This window comes from Platichthys flesus, chromosome 20 (genome assembly GCF_949316205.1).
Source record: "Platichthys flesus chromosome 20, fPlaFle2.1, whole genome shotgun sequence".
NCBI classification, from domain to species: domain Eukaryota; kingdom Metazoa; phylum Chordata; class Actinopteri; order Pleuronectiformes; family Pleuronectidae; genus Platichthys; species Platichthys flesus.
The window spans coordinates 19,018,168-19,038,776 of NC_084964.1; the positions used below are offsets into that span (position 1 = coordinate 19,018,168).

Consider the following 20,609-nt stretch of genomic DNA (forward strand, 5'->3'; position numbering starts at 1 on the left):
AAATGGAGAAATATACTATTATAAACAGTAAATAGAGACAGAAGACGCATCTCCACTTCGTCCCAATGAGCAGAAATGAAGTCAAAATATTGTTGATACAATTGAGGTCAAGTTTTGATGCAGTTTTCCACCTGATAAAAATAAAAACATCCAAAGCCATCAGTTAGATCGATTTAATGCCCTTTCATGTGATGCTGCGTTTTCAAAACTAATCACAAATAACAGAGGGAACTGATATTAAATATTGTTTCAGACCGATGGTAATATTCCCTTTTGATTTCCCCTCTGAAAACAGCCCCACCCGACTGTTGTGTACATTTCCTGTTGTTTTTTTTTGCAAGAGACAAGACAAAAAATCCTTAAAATACAAAATATTTATTTTTGAAAATGTCTTTATAAGAGAAAAACAAAACAAAACAAAAAAGAAAATCAAAACCATACAAATTGTTTGGTTACTAGCATACCACACTAGTGCTAATAACTAACAATGGAGAATTACTCACTCAGGGGAAACCTCACAGACACTCAAAGGCAAACTCCACCTCTGCCCCCCAACCGTCTCACACTGCACCCTAACACTGAGGCAAGGGTGGGGGGGGGAAGTGGCACGATTGGTGTAGTGGCATCTGGTCTGTTCTTAAAGAAACGTACACAAGCAGGAGGGGCAGACATGTGGCAACCGTCTGATTCTCTTCTTCTTTGTTTTTTAAAACCAAAAAAAACACAAAACCCAAAGAAAACAAATAAAGTGAGTTTAATACATATCTGAAATACAGCGCGGGGAGGGGGGAGAACATAACTCTTGGCATTGATATGATGAGGGGAAGAGAAACAAGCTGGAGGGCGCTCTCGGACCAGAGCTCCGCATCCAGAGGAAAATCCCCAACCATCCAAAAACTGAGCAGTGTGCTTCTGAAGGGTGGGGGGTACAGGGGTAGGGGGGGTAACGCCTCGGCTTCTTCTGGCACTGGTCGGCAGCAGAGGTCGAGGTCACAGAGGTCGAGGTCGCAGTGGAGTCAGCTGAGGGCCGCCATGAGCCCGACCTTATAGCAGATATAAACATATGTATTCTTAAACCTTTTTAAATCTTTTTTTATTGTGGTTGTACAATATTCCCTGATGGCCTTGACTTGGCCGCTGAGTGTTTACAGAATCCTGAAGAAATATCAAAAATCAAAGAGGAGCAGGAGGAAGAGGAGGAGGAGGAAGAGGAGGGGGAAAGAAAAAACAACAAACAAAGAAGAGAAGTGATTAATTGTCCGTGGGGGGGGGGAGGAGGGGGAGTTGATGGGGGACGTCCTGTCTGTTGCAGGTTGTGGAACTCTTTGCTGCTCTCCTGTGTCCCCTTCTTAAAACGTCTCACACGCTGGTCAAACACACACAGTTCCTCCATCGCACGGGGGGGGGGTCTCTGAGGACACACACAAGGACACAGCGTCACACACAAGAAAGAAGTAACACTCGATGATTGTTATTTAATCATCGTTAAACTACATATATATATATATTTACCTATGTCAGCTTCTTGGCTTTGTTGTAAAGTGAATCCACGACTTTGCTCATGTTCTGAATCGTTTCCAAAGCGGCTCCGTACGTCTTGTCCACCGGAGGCTCGTCGAATATGATCAAGACGCCTTCGCCTTGGTCCAGAATTCCTGCATCGGGGTCATAAAGGTCAGATTTAATAGGATTCACTTGCTGCCTGTTCAGTGCATTTATCTGATATTTGACTTTTACAATTACCGTGAAACTTTTTGTCCAGAATCATTTGTGATAATTTCCTCTCAACTTCCCCCTGAAGAGAGAAGATTCACGATTAAACTCACATTTTAAAAGACACATGTGACACTTTTATTCCTCAAGAAGCAAAGATACTCACGTTTGACAGTTTGATTAGACCTGATATGTGTCCTATCTGCAAACAGAAGGAGAAGTGAATCAGATAATATTTAGGATCCAATGATCCATGAAGCAACACTTCACTCTAAAATGTGTAAGTGGAAAGTTCCTGTGAGTTCCTTTCCCCCCAAAATCCAGTTTAAAACTACTTTTTACTTTTACTTTACTGACAGGTCCTGCAAGAGGACAAGCCGATAGAGAGCGCTCCTTGCTGGATCATGAGGGAAACTACAGGATGTCAGATTTGAATTTGCTCCCAAAGATGTATTTCATTATTTTTTACTGAACAGAGATACTCTACAGGGTACTTGCTCACCTGTACTCTAGAGAAGGGCTCAATGACTCGGATGAGGTTCTGTTCCAGCAGGTTGTCGTACAGTGTGGCCATGTGAGTGTTGATGATCGGGTCGTCCCTCAGTTCTGCTTTATACTCTGTTTGGGCCTGAGAGACACAAAACTTTGACTTTAAATACTTTGACAGTGACACAGAATACTACAAAAACAAGTTTTTTCCCAAACAATAGTAAAGTGTACGTCAGTAAGCGGGTAAAAAGCAGCTACAGAGAAAACCAAAAGGACTGAGAAGACTCTTACCGTTTCAAAGTCTGCTAATGATCTGTTCTTACTGGCCTGGGCGACACTTTTCAGTGCATCTGTCTGAACAGATAAAGAGGAAAAAGAAAATGTAAGTTTCATTCTACAGGAATAAAAGATGAAAGCAACTCTTGAAACCCTCTGAGGGTCTGATGTCTCTGAAAACCCCAGAACACGTGTTCCAGTTAGTGACTTGCCTGTCGGCCGGTGTGTCGCAGGCCCAGTTTACCACTGATCAGGGACGGTACCTCCTCTGGTCTGGAGGAAAGAAAGAGAAACGAATTATCACATATATGTATCACCAGTTAGGATTCAAAGGCCCCATTTGAATATAATTGTGGTTTGAAAATTAAACTTTAAGAACTACTCACGCATTCAGAACGATTTTGCACAGCAGCATGTATTTGAGAGCTGTGACGGCTCTGGGGTGGTCCACGGAGTCGTAGCCCTCGAAGGCCTCAAAGAAGTAGGAGTAGGCCGTCTTCCAGTCCTTCTCCTCGGCCGCGTGGATGATTCCTGTGACAGAGAGAACACAACATGAGCGTTATCATCCACAGCCACAACAAAGCAGACAGAAACTCCAAGTCAACAGAAACTGAGCAACTGTGTGAGATTCAAATTTAGATTAAATCCTTTGTCGACTTTACACTTAACATTTTACAAACTTCTGTTAAGAACAAGTTGCCTCGTGGATGTTTTGTTGTCATTGTGAAAAGCATCTAATGTGTAATAACTGTAAGATGATAGAAATGTAATTCTGCACACTGAGTTCAGGCTTGTGTTGCGCCATCCAGTGGACGTATCAAGCAACTGATGACAAGGATTGTTTTTCCACAAACAAGAATGTGCTGAGTAAACTCTGCAGGTGAAAAAGCAAACACGTCTGACCTGACTGCATGTCCAGCGCTGCCTGGAGCTTCGGAGGACAGTAGATGGCGTTGGCGGTGGTCCTGGCTGAGGTGAGGGCGGCACGGGCCTTGGGCAGGTTACTTAGGGCGTGGTACGTCTTACTTTCCAGCAGCTGAACCTCCACCAGGAGAGCTTTGTCATCCATCTTTTTCAGCTCCCCGAGCAACTGGGTACCTGAGGCAGAGAAAAAAAAACAATTATAAACAGCTTGGGGGGATAAATGTGCAATTATATTAGAATGTTATCTACCAGAGTGAAATGTGTGGAATTTTGGGAACAATAAAAGACACATTTTGAAAGTATTTGTGTTTCTTGATTGACCTGAAAACGCCTGCGTGGCGTCCATGCTTGTTAAACACTTTGCGTCAGAGCCAATGATGTTTACTATAAATCCTGTTTCTAAGAACTCACCCAGTGCCAAGGCCTCCTGGAATCTTTTGGTGTCAAAATACAGTGCGATGAGCCGAGTCTAAAAGAAGAGAGGAAGCCGTTAGACAAGCAGAGTCTGACGCTTCTGAGAGAAGCAACAAGGAATATGGTTTATTGATCCATCAGATGGGGGTGGGGTAGATTCCATCTATGGCAACTTAACAATTTATATTAAATGTTATCCAGCACATAGGGTGTTTCTGGTTGAAGGATGACGCCAGCTGGTGGGAGAATTAGTTCTGGCAGTGAGGCATGCTGACAGTGCATTTCAGAGAACTCTCAGCGGTACAGTATGTATCCTGAGGAAGCACAAAGAAACGTCTCCTCACCTCCAGGGCCTGTCGTAGGAAGGTCCTCTTCTCGGCCTTGGCCCAGTCAATGCATTCAAGACACAGGTCCACCTCCTGCCCTGTCGCTGCCTCCATGTCGAGGAAGAGGTCGAGCAGAGAGCGGACCAGCTTGGCCGCTTTGGCCTTGCTGATGGAAATCAGGAAGGGCCTCACGAATTTCAGCAGACCCCCCAGTTCTGGAGAAATAGAATTAAACAACAACCACCACAGAGTTGGAATAAATTCTGTTAGATTATCTCTAGACTTGGCACAAACACGTGTGAGTGAGCCGGTGGGTTTGATCTTTACCTGCAGCCTGTCCCGTCTTGGCCAGGAGTGACCCCAGCTCCAGGATGCTCTGTTCTTTAACCCTGACAGCTTCCTCATCGTTCTCTTGAATATCTCTCCTCACTGTGAAGAAGAGAGGAAACGATTAACATGAGAATCAGGTGGTTCTTTTAAATCCTAACATGATGAACATATGAACTTTCAAGAGTCAAAGTGGGTTCTCTATCCTCGTAAACGTATAGGAAGTTATGTGTTCACCGCTGTCCGATTACCAGGAAATCAGGTGGGAGGATGAGGCATAGTTCAGGGAACAACTCATTTCATTTCTGTACCAGATCCAGGACCCCCCCCCCCTCCCAAACTTTGTTTAACATTGTGAAAGAGGGTGTTTTACATTTTCCCAGATTTCTCATGGAACAATTCATGGATCGTGAACTGAACTGGGAGCTGACATCAACCAGCAACTTGCAGTTTGATGGAATTTCAGGGAGACTATTGGGTCTTCTTACTGTTCCCTGTCAATACACAACATGTCGATAAACTTCATTGAAATGTTCCCAAACACTGAAGTGGTCGCCATTGTTTTATCCAAACGAGCCCAGAAACGAAAACACAGGACTCGCAGGTAGGAGAGCAGCTTGAAGTCGAGAGGTTCAGACCTGGAGGAAGTTTGACTTTAAGTTTGTTGAATGACAACATTGTGTAGATGTTGTTGAAGTAACGAAGTAACGAGCAGTGTGATGGACACACGGTTCCTCCTGTGAGGGATCATCCAACCAGGTGACAGCTGACGAGCCGCTGTGACAAGGCAGTTTGAGGACCGATGGTTCAGAGTTCACACAATCCCACTCTGACTAGTTAACAATCACAATGATTAACACACAACAACAACACACACGTGAGAACAGACAGGTCGTTCACCCCCAGTCCTCCCAGTCACTGTGATGATAACACAGGGTTGGGGGGGTTTTAACAACAAGCTAATGACGTTAGCCGCAGCGGTTACCATGCTAGCGTGACGGGTTGTGAAATGAAGCTAACTGGAGTGTGCGTGGAAACCGAGCGACGCTACACAACAACACTTTAACACACTACAACAGCACTACACAACACCACGGGGAGCCGCTACACGTATCATGCCCAGGGCCTAAGGCTAGCACATCAGGCTAACCAGCTAGCACGGATGGCTAACCTCCACTAGCGCTCAGCAGTGAGTCAGCACCGGCTCCGGCTACACACCGCCGCTAGCTAGCAGGCTAACACCAGAGGACCGGGAGGAAGACAGGAGAGGGGGGACGGTGTCCGCCTCTACCCGGCCGCCGAGCACCCACCTATGGAGTGGAGGATGTCGATGGAGGCGTCGCGGTCCGTGCTAACGAGGGACTGGGCTCTCTGGAACTCGACCACTGCTGCAGCCGCCATCTTCCTTATTCAAATGCTCCTGAGTGAAAAGGACCAGCGTGCACTACGTTACTTGGCGTCTGTGACGTCAGCGCACGACACCGTCTCAGGGGATTGTGGGAGTTGTAGTTTTTAAGAGGAAGTGGTAAAAAAACACGTCTCGTTTTCTTCTTTGTGGTTTCATGTTGTAGACGTCAACAACAACAACAACAACCACAACCACAACAACAACATCTTCAGCAGCAACAATAACAACAAAAGCAATCATAACAATAATGATAACAATAACACAAGCAACAATAATAATAACTCTTATTATAAAAACAATAATAATAATACAAATTATACATTTTATTTGAATAGCACAGGATAAAAAAAAGCCTCTCATATATTATACAGTTGGAAAATAAATCAAACAAAAGCTATTAACACAATGTGGAAATGTGTGATGGTGATATTTATTTGACAGTTGTTGTTGTTGTTGTATAATGTTTTGTCTACATAATGTTATTTGCTAATCCTGTAAAGTGTCGTTAAATATATCTTGAATACATTTCATTAAACTGAAGCGTGTAGCTTGCAATCACGACGTGCATTCAGAACCTTTTAATTTGAACAATAAAATACACAAATTGAATTATTTTGTGTCCGTGTTCTGAGGAGAATGTCCATCATTAATTCAAATCCAGTGAATTGTCTTCACTTGGAATCGTTGTTTGTTTCTAAAGAACAAATCAATAATTGGCATCTTACTGGGCAACTCAAAGCCAATCAGGGAATTTTGGAATGAAATGGATAACAACTATAAGAGGTCAAAAAGGTTATTTCTTATACAATAATATTACACACGTATGTTATTAAACTAAGGCAAACAGCTTATAGGAGAAACGCTGGATCAGCTCCTCAAGAACAAATGATGTGTTTGTAGCTTTATATTTCTGATCAACAGGAGAATTTCAATACATCATATTTGCATAAAACAAGAATATCTATTGCTCAAATGGTAAATTCTGTTTTAACCACGAGTCATATTGGAGTTTATACTGTTTGGATATGATACACAGGTTGAGATTATTGTAAAAGCCTAAAAGGTGATTTAAATATAGGTCAATGACGTAATGCAAAGGTGCAATATGGGTCTATAGGGTTGTTTTTATAAATCCATGGCTCCCAACTCGCTGAGAGAAGACGCAGTTGATTATGTGAGGTTGGAGCCGTGAAGGAAATCATGCAGTGGGTTCACTGGGTTCACTTCACATGATCTGCTGCTGGTTGTGTGTCTATAGGCGGAGTAGTTTCCCAGCAGAGAGCGCACAGCGGCGCCCCACCACCGCCTTTGCGTCAGTCTGTGGCTCCATCCACAACATCAGCCTTCGCAGCATCCGCGTCTCACGGCCAGGAGGACCAGTAGCACATCCTCATCCCAGCATCCATTCCACAACTGCCTCCATCGCCTGCGCACCGCCTGCACCGGGCGTGCTCCTCCACCTCTGGCTTTCTCCTTCTCGATTTCTGCCTCGACTCGGATTACACCCTTTGTGGCTTTTCATTTCTCCGACATGGTTTTTCAGTTTTAACCATAAGGAAACACCTCGCACCAGGCTGGAGATCTGGTAAGTTTGCTTAAATTCTGGTACACGTTCATGGATTAATTCGTTCAATTTCGAGAACAGGAGAGGAAATCTGGCTTTTAATCGAAACCAGCCGAGGTGTGGAGTTCACACAACCAGCTCGCGTGTTGTATTCTGATGGTTTTACCGGATACGAGGGAGAGGTGAGGCTGTTCTCCATCTCTAAGCCACCGCCTAGGACCGTCAACATTTTCATTTCGACGCATGACGCTCAGTTTCAGCACCACGGAGAGCACCCGATGTTCTCAGCTCCTCTTCCCAGCAACGAAAACCCGAACGAGCCCGAACCCCTGAACCGGGTCTCAGGTGGTGTCCCGTTCACACGAACCTGCAGGACTTTCCTCCTCAATCTGAGCAGTAAATCACCAGATTGATCGCGTGCTGGTGGAATGAAGGACGGAGCAGTTTGGATGCTGCGCAAAGTCGATGCATCCGCTGCGTTTTCACTGCAGCGAGGGAGAAAAACACGTCGTGCAAAGACGAATAAAAACACGAATCTGGCTGTTTCTCTGGTTTTAACGGAGGTAAATGAAACGACCTTGGTACTCTGCTTTAAAATGACCGAGTCTCGAAAACAACCAGCGCGACCTTCACCGGATTCTGATGCTGTTTACGTTTCGGTCTTCCATTTTAGTGCGAAGCTGTGGCGCATGGCTCAGTGCGACTCGTCGGCCATTGCCCATGAAATATGAATCTCTCCTTATGAAAGGTTCATGGAATGATCATATAGGATCCAGCTGCAGTCGGATGTGCTGCAGAAATCCTCCGAATCTGACGCATCTTCACACATATCAGGATGTTTCTCCATGTGCTCTTCACTGCAGATGAATAAAACCTCCAATCTGACATGTTTCCACAGTGAGGATGAGTAGTGGCTTTTAACATTCCCTGCACATATGGAGGGGGGGGGGGGGATCTTTAATGTTTGGATTAGTAGCCCATGAGCCAGGCAGTAGGCTGATCCATTCCACCACTTACTGAGTCAAATCAATAGTGCTAATAAGCCTGAGGTGCTGTCAGATAAACCACTCAGACCCACGTTCATGAGAACATTTCAGACCTGATATTATCTGATGTAAGCTGAATAATTACTGACCTTCTATCAGATCAGTGTTTTTTGTAGACGTGTATAATTTAAAGCAAATCGACCCTGAACCAATTATTTTCTGATTATTGATCTTTTCTGTTTCCAGCAGCGTCCATCTGGAGTCGACACAAAGAGCCGAGCTGCAGCAGAGCCGGTTTCTGTGGAGGTGATCGTTATCCCCTCAGAGAGGAGCTCAGAGGACATCTCCCTCAAGGCTTTAGATGCCCAGCGGCCGCCTGTAGCCCGGGACCCTCGTCTCCCAGAAGCTCTGAGACCCTCAGCATCTCCCCCTGGCAGACGCTCATCTGACCCAGAGCGGCTAAAGCCCCTGGAAGCCCCCCCGCAGTCACAATGGGAACCGTGCTGTCTTTGTCCCCCAGCTACCGGAAGGCGGCCCTCTTCGAGGACGGGTCGGCCACCGTGGGTCACTACACGGCGGTCCAGAACAGCAAGAATGCCAAAGACAAGAACCTGAAGCGCCACTCGCTCATCAACGTGCTGCCCTGGAAGCGGATTGTAGCCGTGTCGGCCAAGAAGAAAGGCTCCAAGAAGGTGCAGCCCAACGGCACCAACCAGAACAATGTCTCCCAGCTGAACAATGAGAACCTGAAGAAGTCACAGTCCTGTGCAAACCTCTCCACCTTCACCCAGGATCAGACCACTCCGGCAGTCACCAAGAACTCCAACAACACGGTGTCGTCCGTGAAGAAGGCTCCTCTGACCAACTCCAACGTGGTCCCCGGGACCCCGAAGAGGGTGATCGTCCAGGCCTCCACCAGCGAGCTGCTGCGCTGCCTCGGGGAGTTTCTGTGCCGGCGCTGTTACCGGCTGAAGCACCTGTCGCCCACCGACCCGGTGCTGTGGCTGCGCAGCGTGGACCGCTCCCTGCTGCTCCAGGGCTGGCAGGACCAGGGATTCATCACCCCGGCCAACGTGGTCTTCGTCTACATGCTGTGCCGCGACGTGGTCTCCTCCGAGGTGGCCACGGAGCACGAGCTGCAGGCCGTGCTCCTCACCTGCCTCTACCTGTCCTACTCCTACATGGGCAACGAGATCTCCTACCCGCTCAAGCCCTTCCTGGTGGAGAGCTCCAAGGAGACCTTCTGGGACCGCTGCCTCTCCATCATCAACCTGATGAGCGCCAAGATGCTCCAGATCAACTCGGACCCGCACTACTTCACTCAGGTGTTCGCTGACCTGAAGAACGAGAGCCAGAAAGAGGAGGAGAGGAGCCGCCTGCTCATCGGCCTGGACCGGTGAGGGGATGCCGGGGGGGTCTGGGGAGGTGGGGCCTATTCCAGTCTGGCATTTTGACGAGTTTAAAAGATTATTTGTGATTCTATTTATTTATTATTGTCAAAAAGCTGCAGCAGAACGAAGCAAATCTGGAAAATATTTGATATTTGTTACATCTTTGTATCAAATTAGATTTTGACTTGTTTATTTCACACGTTTGTGTTTGAGGAACAAAAGCAATGGTCACTTAAGGTCTAAAAAGTAAAGGCCACGTGTTTGTCTGTAATTATCGAGGACAAATTCTATTTTCAAATGAGCTAAGGATGGATTCTCTGTAAACCCGAGAGTGAAAGCTTTTTTGGCAATGATATATAAAGAAAAGAAAAATGCCAGACTTGAGTAAATCCTTTGCTAATGTACAGATATATATCTATATGAAATACTGAAAACCTTAAAAAACAATTCAGACAAAAAGACAAAAAAGCAGAACATTAGAAAGGGAATCGAACATCTACAGCGTTGAATGTGGACAGGGCCGATGCTGCGGCCGCCTGCCAGTGACCTTCTGCCTGTTGTGATGTGCACTGCCTGCTGCAGGAGGGTGAGGGCCGTCGCCTGACTGACTCTCCTCACGCAGCACGGATGAACCCCGGCTCTTTTTGGAAACGCCACCACCCACGTCCCGACACTCACACGGACACGATGGACGCTTTGTGCTGCAGCGCATATCAGGAGGTCAGCAGGGGCCGTCGATGCTGGATCCATATTCTTCTTTGTGGCTCTGCAGCAGGATGTTTCACAGGAGGGACACTAGTCAAGCGTTGCATTGTGGGACTTTTGATAAAAAATAAAAGACAACAACCCGAGGACGTGTGGACGATGACGTGTGGTCAAACTGTGTGTGTTCAGAAAGACTGACTTTATTTTCATCTAGAAAAAAATTAAAACAAGTTACTGGATGTTTTACTCCCCAGAGGCTCGAACCCCTGGAGGCTTATTTATTGCTTTTTCTGGAAGTTTTATTTCATTTTTCTTTTTCTTTTTTTACTTAGAATTGTAATGTTTTGCACGTGTGCCATGCAACTTTACAGAGTTTCCGGGAGAGCAGGAGCAATTGTTACTTTCCTTGTTTTTACTTGACTCATAAACCAACTGCATCTGCATTAGAGAATGCTGTGATCAAAGTGACACTAGTTTATTTAGCTCTGCTTGCTAAGATAGGTAACGCGTTTACCAGGGAAATTCTTTTTGTACTTTTGTCGATAGGTTGTGTTGCAACCGCTTTGGAATGATGTTTGATTTTGTGCTTATGATTCAGCATAGATAATGTTTAAACAGTGCCATATCTTTGATGAGAATCCCGCAGAGCGCTCTGAGACACTGTGGACATCGAGCAGTTGAATGATGGGATGGATTTTCATGTGCGAGTAACGACTTACTGACACTTAATTTATTGCCATTCGCGTATTTATTATTTAGGCACATTAAATGTAATAGAAAGATCATGATGAGGGACGTTGGGAGGGACGGGGGAGTCGCTGGTGGAGACACTGTGCTTATCTTTGGTGGGAATGAAGATTGATCTGGTTTATGCAAATGAATGTCACAGGGGTTTTATCAGTGAATATCTAATTAGTAAAAGCTCTTAGATCAAAACCAAGGTCAAATCTGACCATCACCAAAGTGACGTGATCGAGGACAACACATCACCGACCTTCTGCTCAACACAACCCGGAGACAGGTTCTCTTTATGTGGAGCCGACACATATCGGAGGTGTGAGGCCACAGGGGAACCATCTCCTCCACCGACAGCTGTTCACTGCAGAGGAGCACAGCTCATCGTGGGGAGAACATCCGCCTGCAGGCTGCAGGAGACGAGGAGACCACACACCTGCAGAAATCACATTTTTAAATCAGAGAGCTGTGGGAACCCAAACAGAGGGCATGCAGATCAACTGGGTCACTTTACTGGAACAGGAGAGAAGACGCTGCTGCTCCTCTCTGTCTCTGCAATCACTGGAGCAGCAACGGTGTTTACCCCCAGAACCACCAGAGAAACAACATTTACAGCTTCCCACATCTTATCTTAACGTATATATATATTTAAAATTACTCAATTCCTTTGGCAGTGTTTGGAAATCCAAATCTTAAAATGCAAAAATGATTGGTGGTGCCAACAGAGGGCACATTTTGAAAGTGCTCCTGGAGAATGAAAGGTCTCTGCTGCTGCTGGTGATGTGAATCAGCTGTGATGGTCACTGTGGTCGCTCTGCTGTGGAACCCAGTGGAACCCTGTGGAACCCAGTGGAGTGTTTGTACCGGCACAAGAGAGGGAGGCACACCTTGGACGGGGTTTCCCTCTGGCAGAGAAGAAGCAGGGCATCGGGGTGAAGGGTCTCGAACCCAGACCCTGAGTCCTTCCCCCTCTGTCCACACTCTGCCCCCCCGACTCACTGTAAACGTGCCATTCGGTCCCACATCATCGAGTAGATGTTTGAGAAAATACTTTGGTAAAACTGATAAAAAAAAGACTCAAGTGATAGTTTAAGATTTCTGTCAAATTCTTTTCTGTATCTTGTTGCGTACTTTGTAGATAAAAAAAGAAACCGTGGTTAAAAACTTCAAAACGAGAAATTCAACGACTGCATGTGAGTGAGACCGAGTGAGTGTGTGTGTGTGTGTGTGTGTGAGAGAGAGAGGCATCGTTTTATTTGTACAGAGGAATGTGTGACATGTTTTCTTATGGACGAGGAGCATTCACCAGCCACACGGGTACAAGGACTTTGATTTTGCGTGGGTGGGGGCGAGGGGGCGGGGCGTCGAGGCTCTTAAATAAAAAACATTTTCTTTTTGAAAAAGACAAAAAAGCCGTTGCTGTAATTGAAACAATTTTTTTTCAGTTGGTTTCTGCTTATTTTAATTTATTTTTGTACTGTGATGGAAAAATAAAAATGCACCGATCGTTCAAGGTCGTCACTCGTCTTCTTCATTTATCGCCAGTTCTTACCCAGACTCATCCCTGACCTGGGAATCAAACCCTCAACCCTGTGTTCGTGACTCTTTGTTAAGTTCAACGTGTCCTTGAACATTAACAGCAGAACATCAAACTGCTCCGAGTGGGAGAGTCTACAGATCTACAGTAACTGGGATGACTGGTTCTGGACGTTCATCACAGTGTGAACACAGAACTTCCTGTGACCCGACAGTTCAAAGGACTTCAGAACCGAGTCCCTGCCTCGGTTCTGCCTTTGATTGTCCAGTTGTCCTCAAACATCACTTCTGCTGTTTGAAGCTTATTTTAAGGACCCAGGACTTTTCTTTTTCATCGTGAGATGACATGAGACAATTTCTAATTCATGGATCTTGATGAAAGAAATCAAACATATTGAGGAGAGTCACATCTCAGTGGATCTACGGCGACTGTCGGTGTAGTTATGATCTCCACTGAGGGACTCTATGTTGTTATAAAAACAGGGTGAAGTGAATTATAGCCAATTTAGTCACAAGTTCACCACAGTTGAACTTCAGACAAAGCCACACTGCACATTTGCTGTGCCAGTGTTATCTCATCATATCTTACCGCATCTTTCAATATATATATCGTATATTATTTCATCCCACTGAATTGTACTTGATCTCATCAGATCTTGTCTCCCCGTATCTTCATCCCCCCCGACCCGTCCTGGACCCTGTGGTCTCAGAGCTTCCTCCTGGGTGAAGATGTTCCTGAGGTTGAACCGGTGCCGTTACACCAGATAAACCGAGATCCTCCCATGTGGACTTGTTTGGGTCAGGTCACCCGCTGCCCATTAATTCCCACTCAGTTAACCTCCAGGTCAGTGGGTCCAGTCGACTGGTCCATCAGCCGGTGGATTACCAGCTGACCGAGCTGCTGGGAAGCGACGTGGTCATGCCGACTGCAGAGGTTTGAAACGTCTGGACGTCACCGGGGGGGAAACATCTGTTCAGTGGTTGGATTAACGTTGAGCTTCGACCCAGATGTCATCACGGCTCACGTTAGAGAGTACGACTTTCCTCTGGGAACTGTGGAGTCAACACACTCCAGTGTCCCTGCACGACATCAAGTCCAGATGCTTCATGTGCATTTGACCAAACCACAAACACACACACCAAGACACACACACACACAAAGACAAGATTTCAACATGTGAGGTGAATACATTTATTGATATGATTAATGAAATGTTTTTCATTACGGATCATCGTGGAATGCATGATCTGCATTTATACAAAATAATATTACAACTGTTCCCTTTAGACTTGGTCTGGATATTACAGTATAGTTACGGGACGTAGTAGTGAAATATTACACAAATATTCAAAATATAAACTTAACATAAATTTAGGCACATACTGAATGAACGGTGCACATACACATACAGATTTTTGCTTAAAGCCACAGAATAAATTATAGAAAGGAAAATGGGATTTGAGCTTTTCACCCTTTGGCCGATGTGGACACTGGAAAGTGAAGGAATGTGATCGTCACGCTGTCACTGATCAGAGATCAGCGGAGGGAAGAGCACAGTGGCACGTGAGTTAATACTCATCTGAAATCTGTTTGTGTCCTTTTGATTAGATCCACAAGGATTTTCACCCTTAAAGCTGATAATCAATATGAAAAAAAAAAAACTGCAACGAATATGTATCAATACGCTGAAGAAAATAGTCCCTTCAAATGCACAATACCTCCTGCTCTAGTTACTGTGATAGTTACAGGAACTTTAGGAATCAGCTCTGATTTATTGAACTAGAGGCCAGTGGAGTTCCAGGCTCCAGACACTTCATCACGAGATGAGTCACGTTCCAGAAGCTGAGACACGTGAGGCCACCGTGACCTCCACCGTGGATCTGTGACCAACTCAAATCTAATCAGGTAAACCAGTCTTTAACCCAGAACTTGACCTTTGACACGTTGGATGTTCCTGATATGTCATCTTCACAAGAACCGTGACCTTCACTCTTTGACCTTCAACCACCAATCTAAGCTCACCTTTGACATGAACTGAGCAAACTAGAAGATATTCCCTTGAGGAAACCTCCGGCCACTGGCTGCAGGGAGGAATACAAAATGATTCAACCTTATATATATAAATGAAACCTTATTCTACACATTTAAGATGAGAGTAAACAGACTAGCATGTTGTAGCTTTTGGTCGTTTCGTGATTTGTTAACAAGAAAATATATTTGAACAGGGTTTAGATCCACGTTTCTGTTTAATCCATCTTATTCTTTCCTCCCTGGTTTTTCTTTCTGCCTGATCCTCCTGTTGTTTGACTCGTCTGGTTGCTGGTGCTTTTTCCTTTCTCCATTTGAGAGCCTCCTGGGCACAGGACGGCTGAAGTATAAAACAACAACAGCAGAAAAACAAAGAAAACAGGAAAAACCTCCAGTGCCCTGCAGGACGGCGGAGTCGGGCCGAGCCGGGCGAGGAGCCAAGCGATCTGACAGGGGAAGGGGAATGGAAAAGGAGGGGGGGGGGAGTGGGAGGAAAAAGAAAGCAGAGGGAGTCGAGGAGGAGAGAAGGCCGAGCGAGGCTTTGTTCACCAACCCCCTCGTTTTACCACCGCCAGAGAAGAGAGAGAAGCGCTGGAGTGAGGAGTGACACGGAGTCCATCCTAATGATGAGCGGTGCATAGTGGAGCCCTGTGGGGGATCACCATGCAGAGGGATGTGGAGAGCGGCAGCGTTATCGCCCCCCCCCCCCCCCGAGCGCAGGCAGCCACTGCACCAAGTGAAATCCGTCTCCTAACGCTCCAGATGTCACTTCCTTTAATCCGACGCACCAATGACCGAGAGCCTTCATCCAACAACAGCACGAGGTCATCTCGCCACAGAGCCGCGTGGTGGAGCGGAGATTTGCTTCTTCAAAGGGCCGCTCGCAAACTAATTAAGATAAACGACTCGTTGTCACAAGACTCGGGCGACATCAGAGCGCTGACAAGTCCCCCCCCCCCCCCCCCCCCCCCCCAATCGAAGTGAAGTGAGCGTCTGAGTCCTGAACGAGGCCGGACGCTGAGTCTCCTCTCGTGGAAAGAGTCGATGAAGAAAACGATCCATCACGTGTCAGTAAGGAAGTTCTAAACTATAGTTGGTAAAAACTGGTTTTAAAGTTAATTCTTGAGGTGGGAGACAAATCTCAAATCTCAAATAATCTCAACATTCAATCCATGAAGCTTGTGTTTACTGCAGCTTCCATCAGATCACATGACCTTCATCAGCACATGGAGTTCGTTCCTTTGTCCCCAAGGACACGTTTTCCAGGTGAAACCCGTTTGACCTTTGAGGGAACGTTGAGGTCAGATGGGGGGAAGCTACGGAGGATGAATGTTGCTGAACATCTTTCTACTGATTCCACAAATCTGTGTCTCACACGTCTAGACATCAAACCCACACATCAGCTACACAACTTGGTGTGTGTCTCGTACAGGACCCAGAGAAGTGAAGTGTTGAATTTGGCCACTTTGAGTAAAGTTTTAGTGAGCAGGCGACCGGCGCTCTGTAGCAGCAGCGACTGGGACGGATCAATGAATCTCACACAGTTTGAAGTCAGACGTCTTCATCTCCTCAGCATCTGTGCTAGCGTATATATTTCTGCAATGATTGGAAAAATATCATATTGTTTAAGCGCAGACACGTCAGCGACCAGAGGACACAGGGACACGAGGACAGCGTCTCCTGACGGTTCAGCATTCACACAACAAGTCCTCCTGTTGTTAGAGTAAAGTAGAACAGAAGTCTGATTCACTTCCGTCCTCAAGCCTCCGAGCTGAAGGAGCTAACTGACCCACATACAGTGACGCACTCCCACACTCACACTCACTGGTCTCACCGATGAACGGGAGATTTACAAAGAGCTTTTCACTGAACACAGAGACAGTGAACGAGACAATGGGAGCAGCTCCTGGACTCTGAAGCGACACTCAGAGTCCAGGAGCTGAAGCCCGGTTCACACTACACGACTTCCTGCCTTGTGATCTGCTGGAGTCTAGTTCCTGTAGCGCTGGGTTCACACTGCGACAGGAGGTTCCCCCCCCCCCCCCAACTACGTTCACTCACGAAAACAACACAGCAAGAAGAGACACGAATCTGACTGATCCTGAACCCGTGTTGTGTGAACAGGGCTCTAGAGATCATGCACCCTCCTGTAGAAAGTAATGCTTTGGTTATAATCTTCATATTGTCCCTTTACAGTATGACTCAGTATTAGTTGTGCACTCGATGCAGTACAGGTGCCATCGGGGAATATTATAAAAGACATTGCAGTAAAGATTATAAGACGCAGGATTTTAAATTAACAGATTTTAGCACTTTGCGATGTCGTGGATGTGCTCAACACATCCTGCAGAACATCCTGTCACTGAACTACTGCTTGATTCTCACTCATTATCACGTGATTGTAAACATTTAACAAACTACGAGTGGATATTACAGTTCCATTCATTAAGTCTTCAGTTAAGTCAATTAACATTATTATTCCTTAGAATAAAATCCACAACTCAATTAAAGCAGGTGTTTTAAGAATCATTCATATCTTCAGACTTCATTTTCTGGGGTTTCACTTCTGATGCGGAGCCGCAGGGATTTTTCATTCCTGCTCAACCTTTGGACTTTTATATCTATGATGCAAGTTGCTGATTAATCTCCTCTCATCTCAACTCACAATAATCAATCACAATAAACTCTATATTGCACAGAAGCGAATCATTTTAAATTTGGATTTTAAAGAGACAGTGCATATTATCTTTTATACCTGTTTAGCTAATAAGATTTAGCATGTAGCATAATGCTAACGCTTCCTTTTCATCGCAGCATTGCATAGAAATCTAGAAAACAGGTCCAATTTGACACGACTCTGCTGTTTGAGGTTCAATCCCCTCAAAGCTCCGAAAGAGCTGCTGTCCCACTGTCAGCAGAAAACATGAGGAGGGAATAAGATGTGAATCATCATCATCATCATCATCTTCATCTTCATCTTGGCCTGCTTTGGAATCGTCCGTCACTGTCTGATCTCAGTTGCCGGGAACAGCCAGGATGTAACCCGAGCGGCTCTTGGTGAAGTCCGGCTGTGATTGGTTGATCTTGGGTTCCACGATGATGGTGCACTTCCTGCCGTTCATGCTGCACTGGATGGGACTGGAGACGTTCACCTGCAGCTTCCTCTTCTCACTGCGGAGGGAAGACGGGAGACATTTAGTAAAACACATTTAGAGAATAATCAATTAAACTTTTATATTGTATTCAGTCGGTTTAATGCACAAGCTTAAAATACAAAATAAGGATCCATTAGTGACGTGTGTGTGTGTGTGTGTGTGTGTGTGTGTGTGTGTGTGTGTGTGTGTGTGTGTGTGTGTGTGTGTGAGGCTGTGTGTGTGAGGCTGTTTACACCATAAATCATACTTGTTCATCATAATCTCACAAAACCCTCATTATTCTTTACATCACAGTAACACACACACACGATAACACGCGCACGCACAGGGTCATAAATCACACTTGTCCAACTCAGCCCCTGTGCAGTAGTATTAATATAATGAAGACTATTGTGCATGGATATTATATTGTCGAGGAGAATTATACGTTGATGAATGACTGTGGAAGTGTATGAATATGTGTAAGAGAGAAATGATACTGTGTAGGATAGAGAACAGTATGATTAGTGTCACTTACAGGAAAAACATATCTAGAGACGAGGGAATAAAGGTTTAATTTAAAATAAAAATTCTACTGTGAGGATAAAAAATAAAGGAATAAAGGTTTAATTTTATGAGAATAAGGTTGTAATATATCATCAGCATCAGGACTTTGAAAAGCTGGTGTCAGAGTCTGAAGGAGAAACCACAGTGGAGGAAATGGTTTGTTCAGTGGAGGAGAAAATCAGTTGAAGTCTGAAGAGGCCGACAGAGACGATCTGCGTTGAAGCCGGATTAACGTTCGTTTTGTGAGAAAGCCTGACGATGAAGATGATGATGAGGAGCACGCGCAGGATTATGATGCAGCACGAGCAGTGAAAAGAGAGAGTCAGAATATCGAGGTGAAGAACAGACGGACTGAGGCGGCCGTGCCGTTTGAAGGAACGGTCCATATGGCGTCGCCAGGCCGGGGGGGGGGGGGGGGGGGGGGGGGGAGCAGCCGATTGGCTTTTAGCGCCTGTCACATCGAGTTAGAGCGACTGTGGGCGAACGGCTGCTCGGCTTCATTCGCTCTTAAACAGGATCGATGACGGGAATCAGAGAGAAGAAGAAAATGAGAGAGAGAGAGAGAGAGGGAGGGAGGGAGGGAGGGAGAGAGAGAGAGAGAGAGAGCGAGAGAGAGAGAGAGAGAGAGAGAGAGAAAGAGAGAGAGAGAGAAAGAGAGAGAGAGAGAGAGAGAGAGAGAAAAGAAAGTGTAACGTAATCTAAACGAGAGGAGGAGGAGCGAGAGGACGACTGTTGTCTGACTGAAGGGAGGGCAGTAAACACCCACACACACACACACACACACAGACACACAGACACACACCTCTTTGTCGTTGTGACACACTTTCTCTCTGATCACTGCTTCATTCGTAAACAAATCCATTATCCTCAAATCACTGCTGAGTTCACAGGAGCTTCCACTTTGAGTCTCTCTCGTCTGAACCTGGGACAGAAGTCGTGAAACTCCGTGACACCGACTCCGAGGCCTCAGCGCTCGATTCACATTTCATCATCTAGATCCGATGACTTCACGTAGATGTTTACACTTTATCTGAGAACAACAACTTGTTGTTCTTCAGCTGAAGACAACAAGACGTGAGGGTACGGACATAAACAAGATGAGAATATATGAAACAAATGTAAAATCTGATTCCTTGTGATTTGTTCAGATTCGGTCGGTGGTGCTGCCCACACTACAGTGTGTGTGTCTGTGTGTGTGTGTGTGTGTCTGTGTCGGCTTACGAAGAGCGGAGAAGCTCAGGGTAGCGCTGATGATGGTTTCCATGGCAACCCCTGTGCACTAAACTCCCCCATCTGTCATGGCTGCCGGCCAGCCAATGTAACAGTGTGTGTGTGTGTGTGTGTGTGTGTTGAGCCGTCCATATATTGATGTGTTATCTCTCCGTCTCAGGGAAAATAGCAGAGGCTGCACATCTACAGAAATATACTCACACACACACTCACACACACACACACACACACACACACACACACACACACACACACACACACACACACACACACACACACACACACACACACACACACACACACACACACACACACACACACACACACACACACACACACACACACACACACACACACACACACACACACTGTAACAGGTCACAATCATGTAGACAGTCGCTCTCTGGGGACGTGCCATTTGTCCCCATTTGGACAAGCTGTCCTCCATTGACTGGTGGTTAGTCTGAAATCCTGTCACACACACACACTTGTCTCTCTGTGGTTGTGAGGACGCTCATTTGCTTAATTCATTCCCCAACCCGAACATTAACCATCATCACAACTAAATGCATAAACCTAGATACACGATATGAGTAGTTTACTCTAAATAGTTTTAGTTTTCCTCCCTGATCCATCAAATCCTCCAGTGATCCACTGCAATCCTGTAGAACCAGTAGAACCAGTCGTCTCTGAATTGAAAGTTGAGTCTTAATGTGACTGACTGTGTTTCCCATCAGCAGCCGGCCGGAGCCCCGAGGGCAGACTTCCCTGGACGTCCTCTCTCCAACTGGAAAATCAATTCTCTCCTCTTCCCTTCCCCCAGTTCCCTGTGCGAGTCTGTGCCCTTCATGCCAT

The 20,609-nt window shown here is 45.8% G+C and overlaps 3 protein-coding genes across 3 annotated transcripts in view; 1 reads left to right on the plus strand and 2 right to left on the minus strand.

Moving 5' to 3' along the window:
• Positions 1-359: 359 nt before the first annotated feature.
• On the minus strand, positions 360-5,933 carry psmd11b (proteasome 26S subunit, non-ATPase 11b). Its single transcript, XM_062378400.1, has 13 exons — positions 5,780-5,933; positions 4,470-4,571; positions 4,161-4,357; positions 3,814-3,871; positions 3,382-3,576; positions 2,865-3,009; positions 2,691-2,751; positions 2,494-2,556; positions 2,216-2,341; positions 1,880-1,915; positions 1,744-1,795; positions 1,513-1,655; positions 360-1,411 (listed from the first exon to the last, which is right to left on the minus strand). The coding sequence occupies exons 1-12, from the start codon at positions 5,868-5,870 to the stop codon at positions 1,513-1,515; spliced, it is 1,269 nt and encodes a 422-aa protein (XP_062234384.1). The 5' UTR covers positions 5,871-5,933; the 3' UTR covers positions 360-1,411.
• Positions 5,934-6,236: 303 nt separating this feature from the next.
• On the plus strand, positions 6,237-9,827 carry cdk5r1b (cyclin dependent kinase 5, regulatory subunit 1b (p35)). The gene is made up of 2 exons (XM_062378407.1): positions 6,237-7,462; positions 8,674-9,827. The coding sequence occupies exon 2, from the start codon at positions 8,919-8,921 to the stop codon at positions 9,825-9,827; it is 909 nt and encodes a 302-aa protein (XP_062234391.1). The 5' UTR covers positions 6,237-7,462; positions 8,674-8,918.
• A 7,072-nt stretch (positions 9,828-16,899) lies between these two features.
• Positions 16,900-20,609, minus strand: part of myo1d (myosin 1D) — a 61,700-nt gene continuing 57,990 nt past the window's right edge. The window contains exon 22 of the mRNA XM_062378392.1: positions 16,900-17,994. Coding sequence (XP_062234376.1) covers positions 17,838-17,994 — 157 coding nt within the window. The 3' untranslated portion in view covers positions 16,900-17,837. The remainder of the gene's footprint in view (positions 17,995-20,609) is intronic.

Bases quoted from the DNA above. Each gene is read 5' to 3' on its own strand.
- cdk5r1b (XM_062378407.1), top strand. From the start codon at position 8,919: ATGGGAACCGTGCTGTCTTTGTCCCCCAGCTACCGGAAGGCGGCCCTC.
- psmd11b (XM_062378400.1), bottom strand. From the start codon at position 5,870: ATGGCGGCTGCAGCAGTGGTCGAGTTCCAGAGAGCCCAGTCCCTCGTT. The intron at 3,577-3,813 runs GTGAGTTCTTAG...TCTCTGCCTCAG, and splicing joins CCAGGAGGCCTTGGCACTGG to GTACCCAGTTGCTCGGGGAG. The intron at 2,557-2,690 runs GCAAGTCACTAA...TTATCTGTTCAG, and splicing joins TGCGACACACCGGCCGACAG to ACAGATGCACTGAAAAGTGT.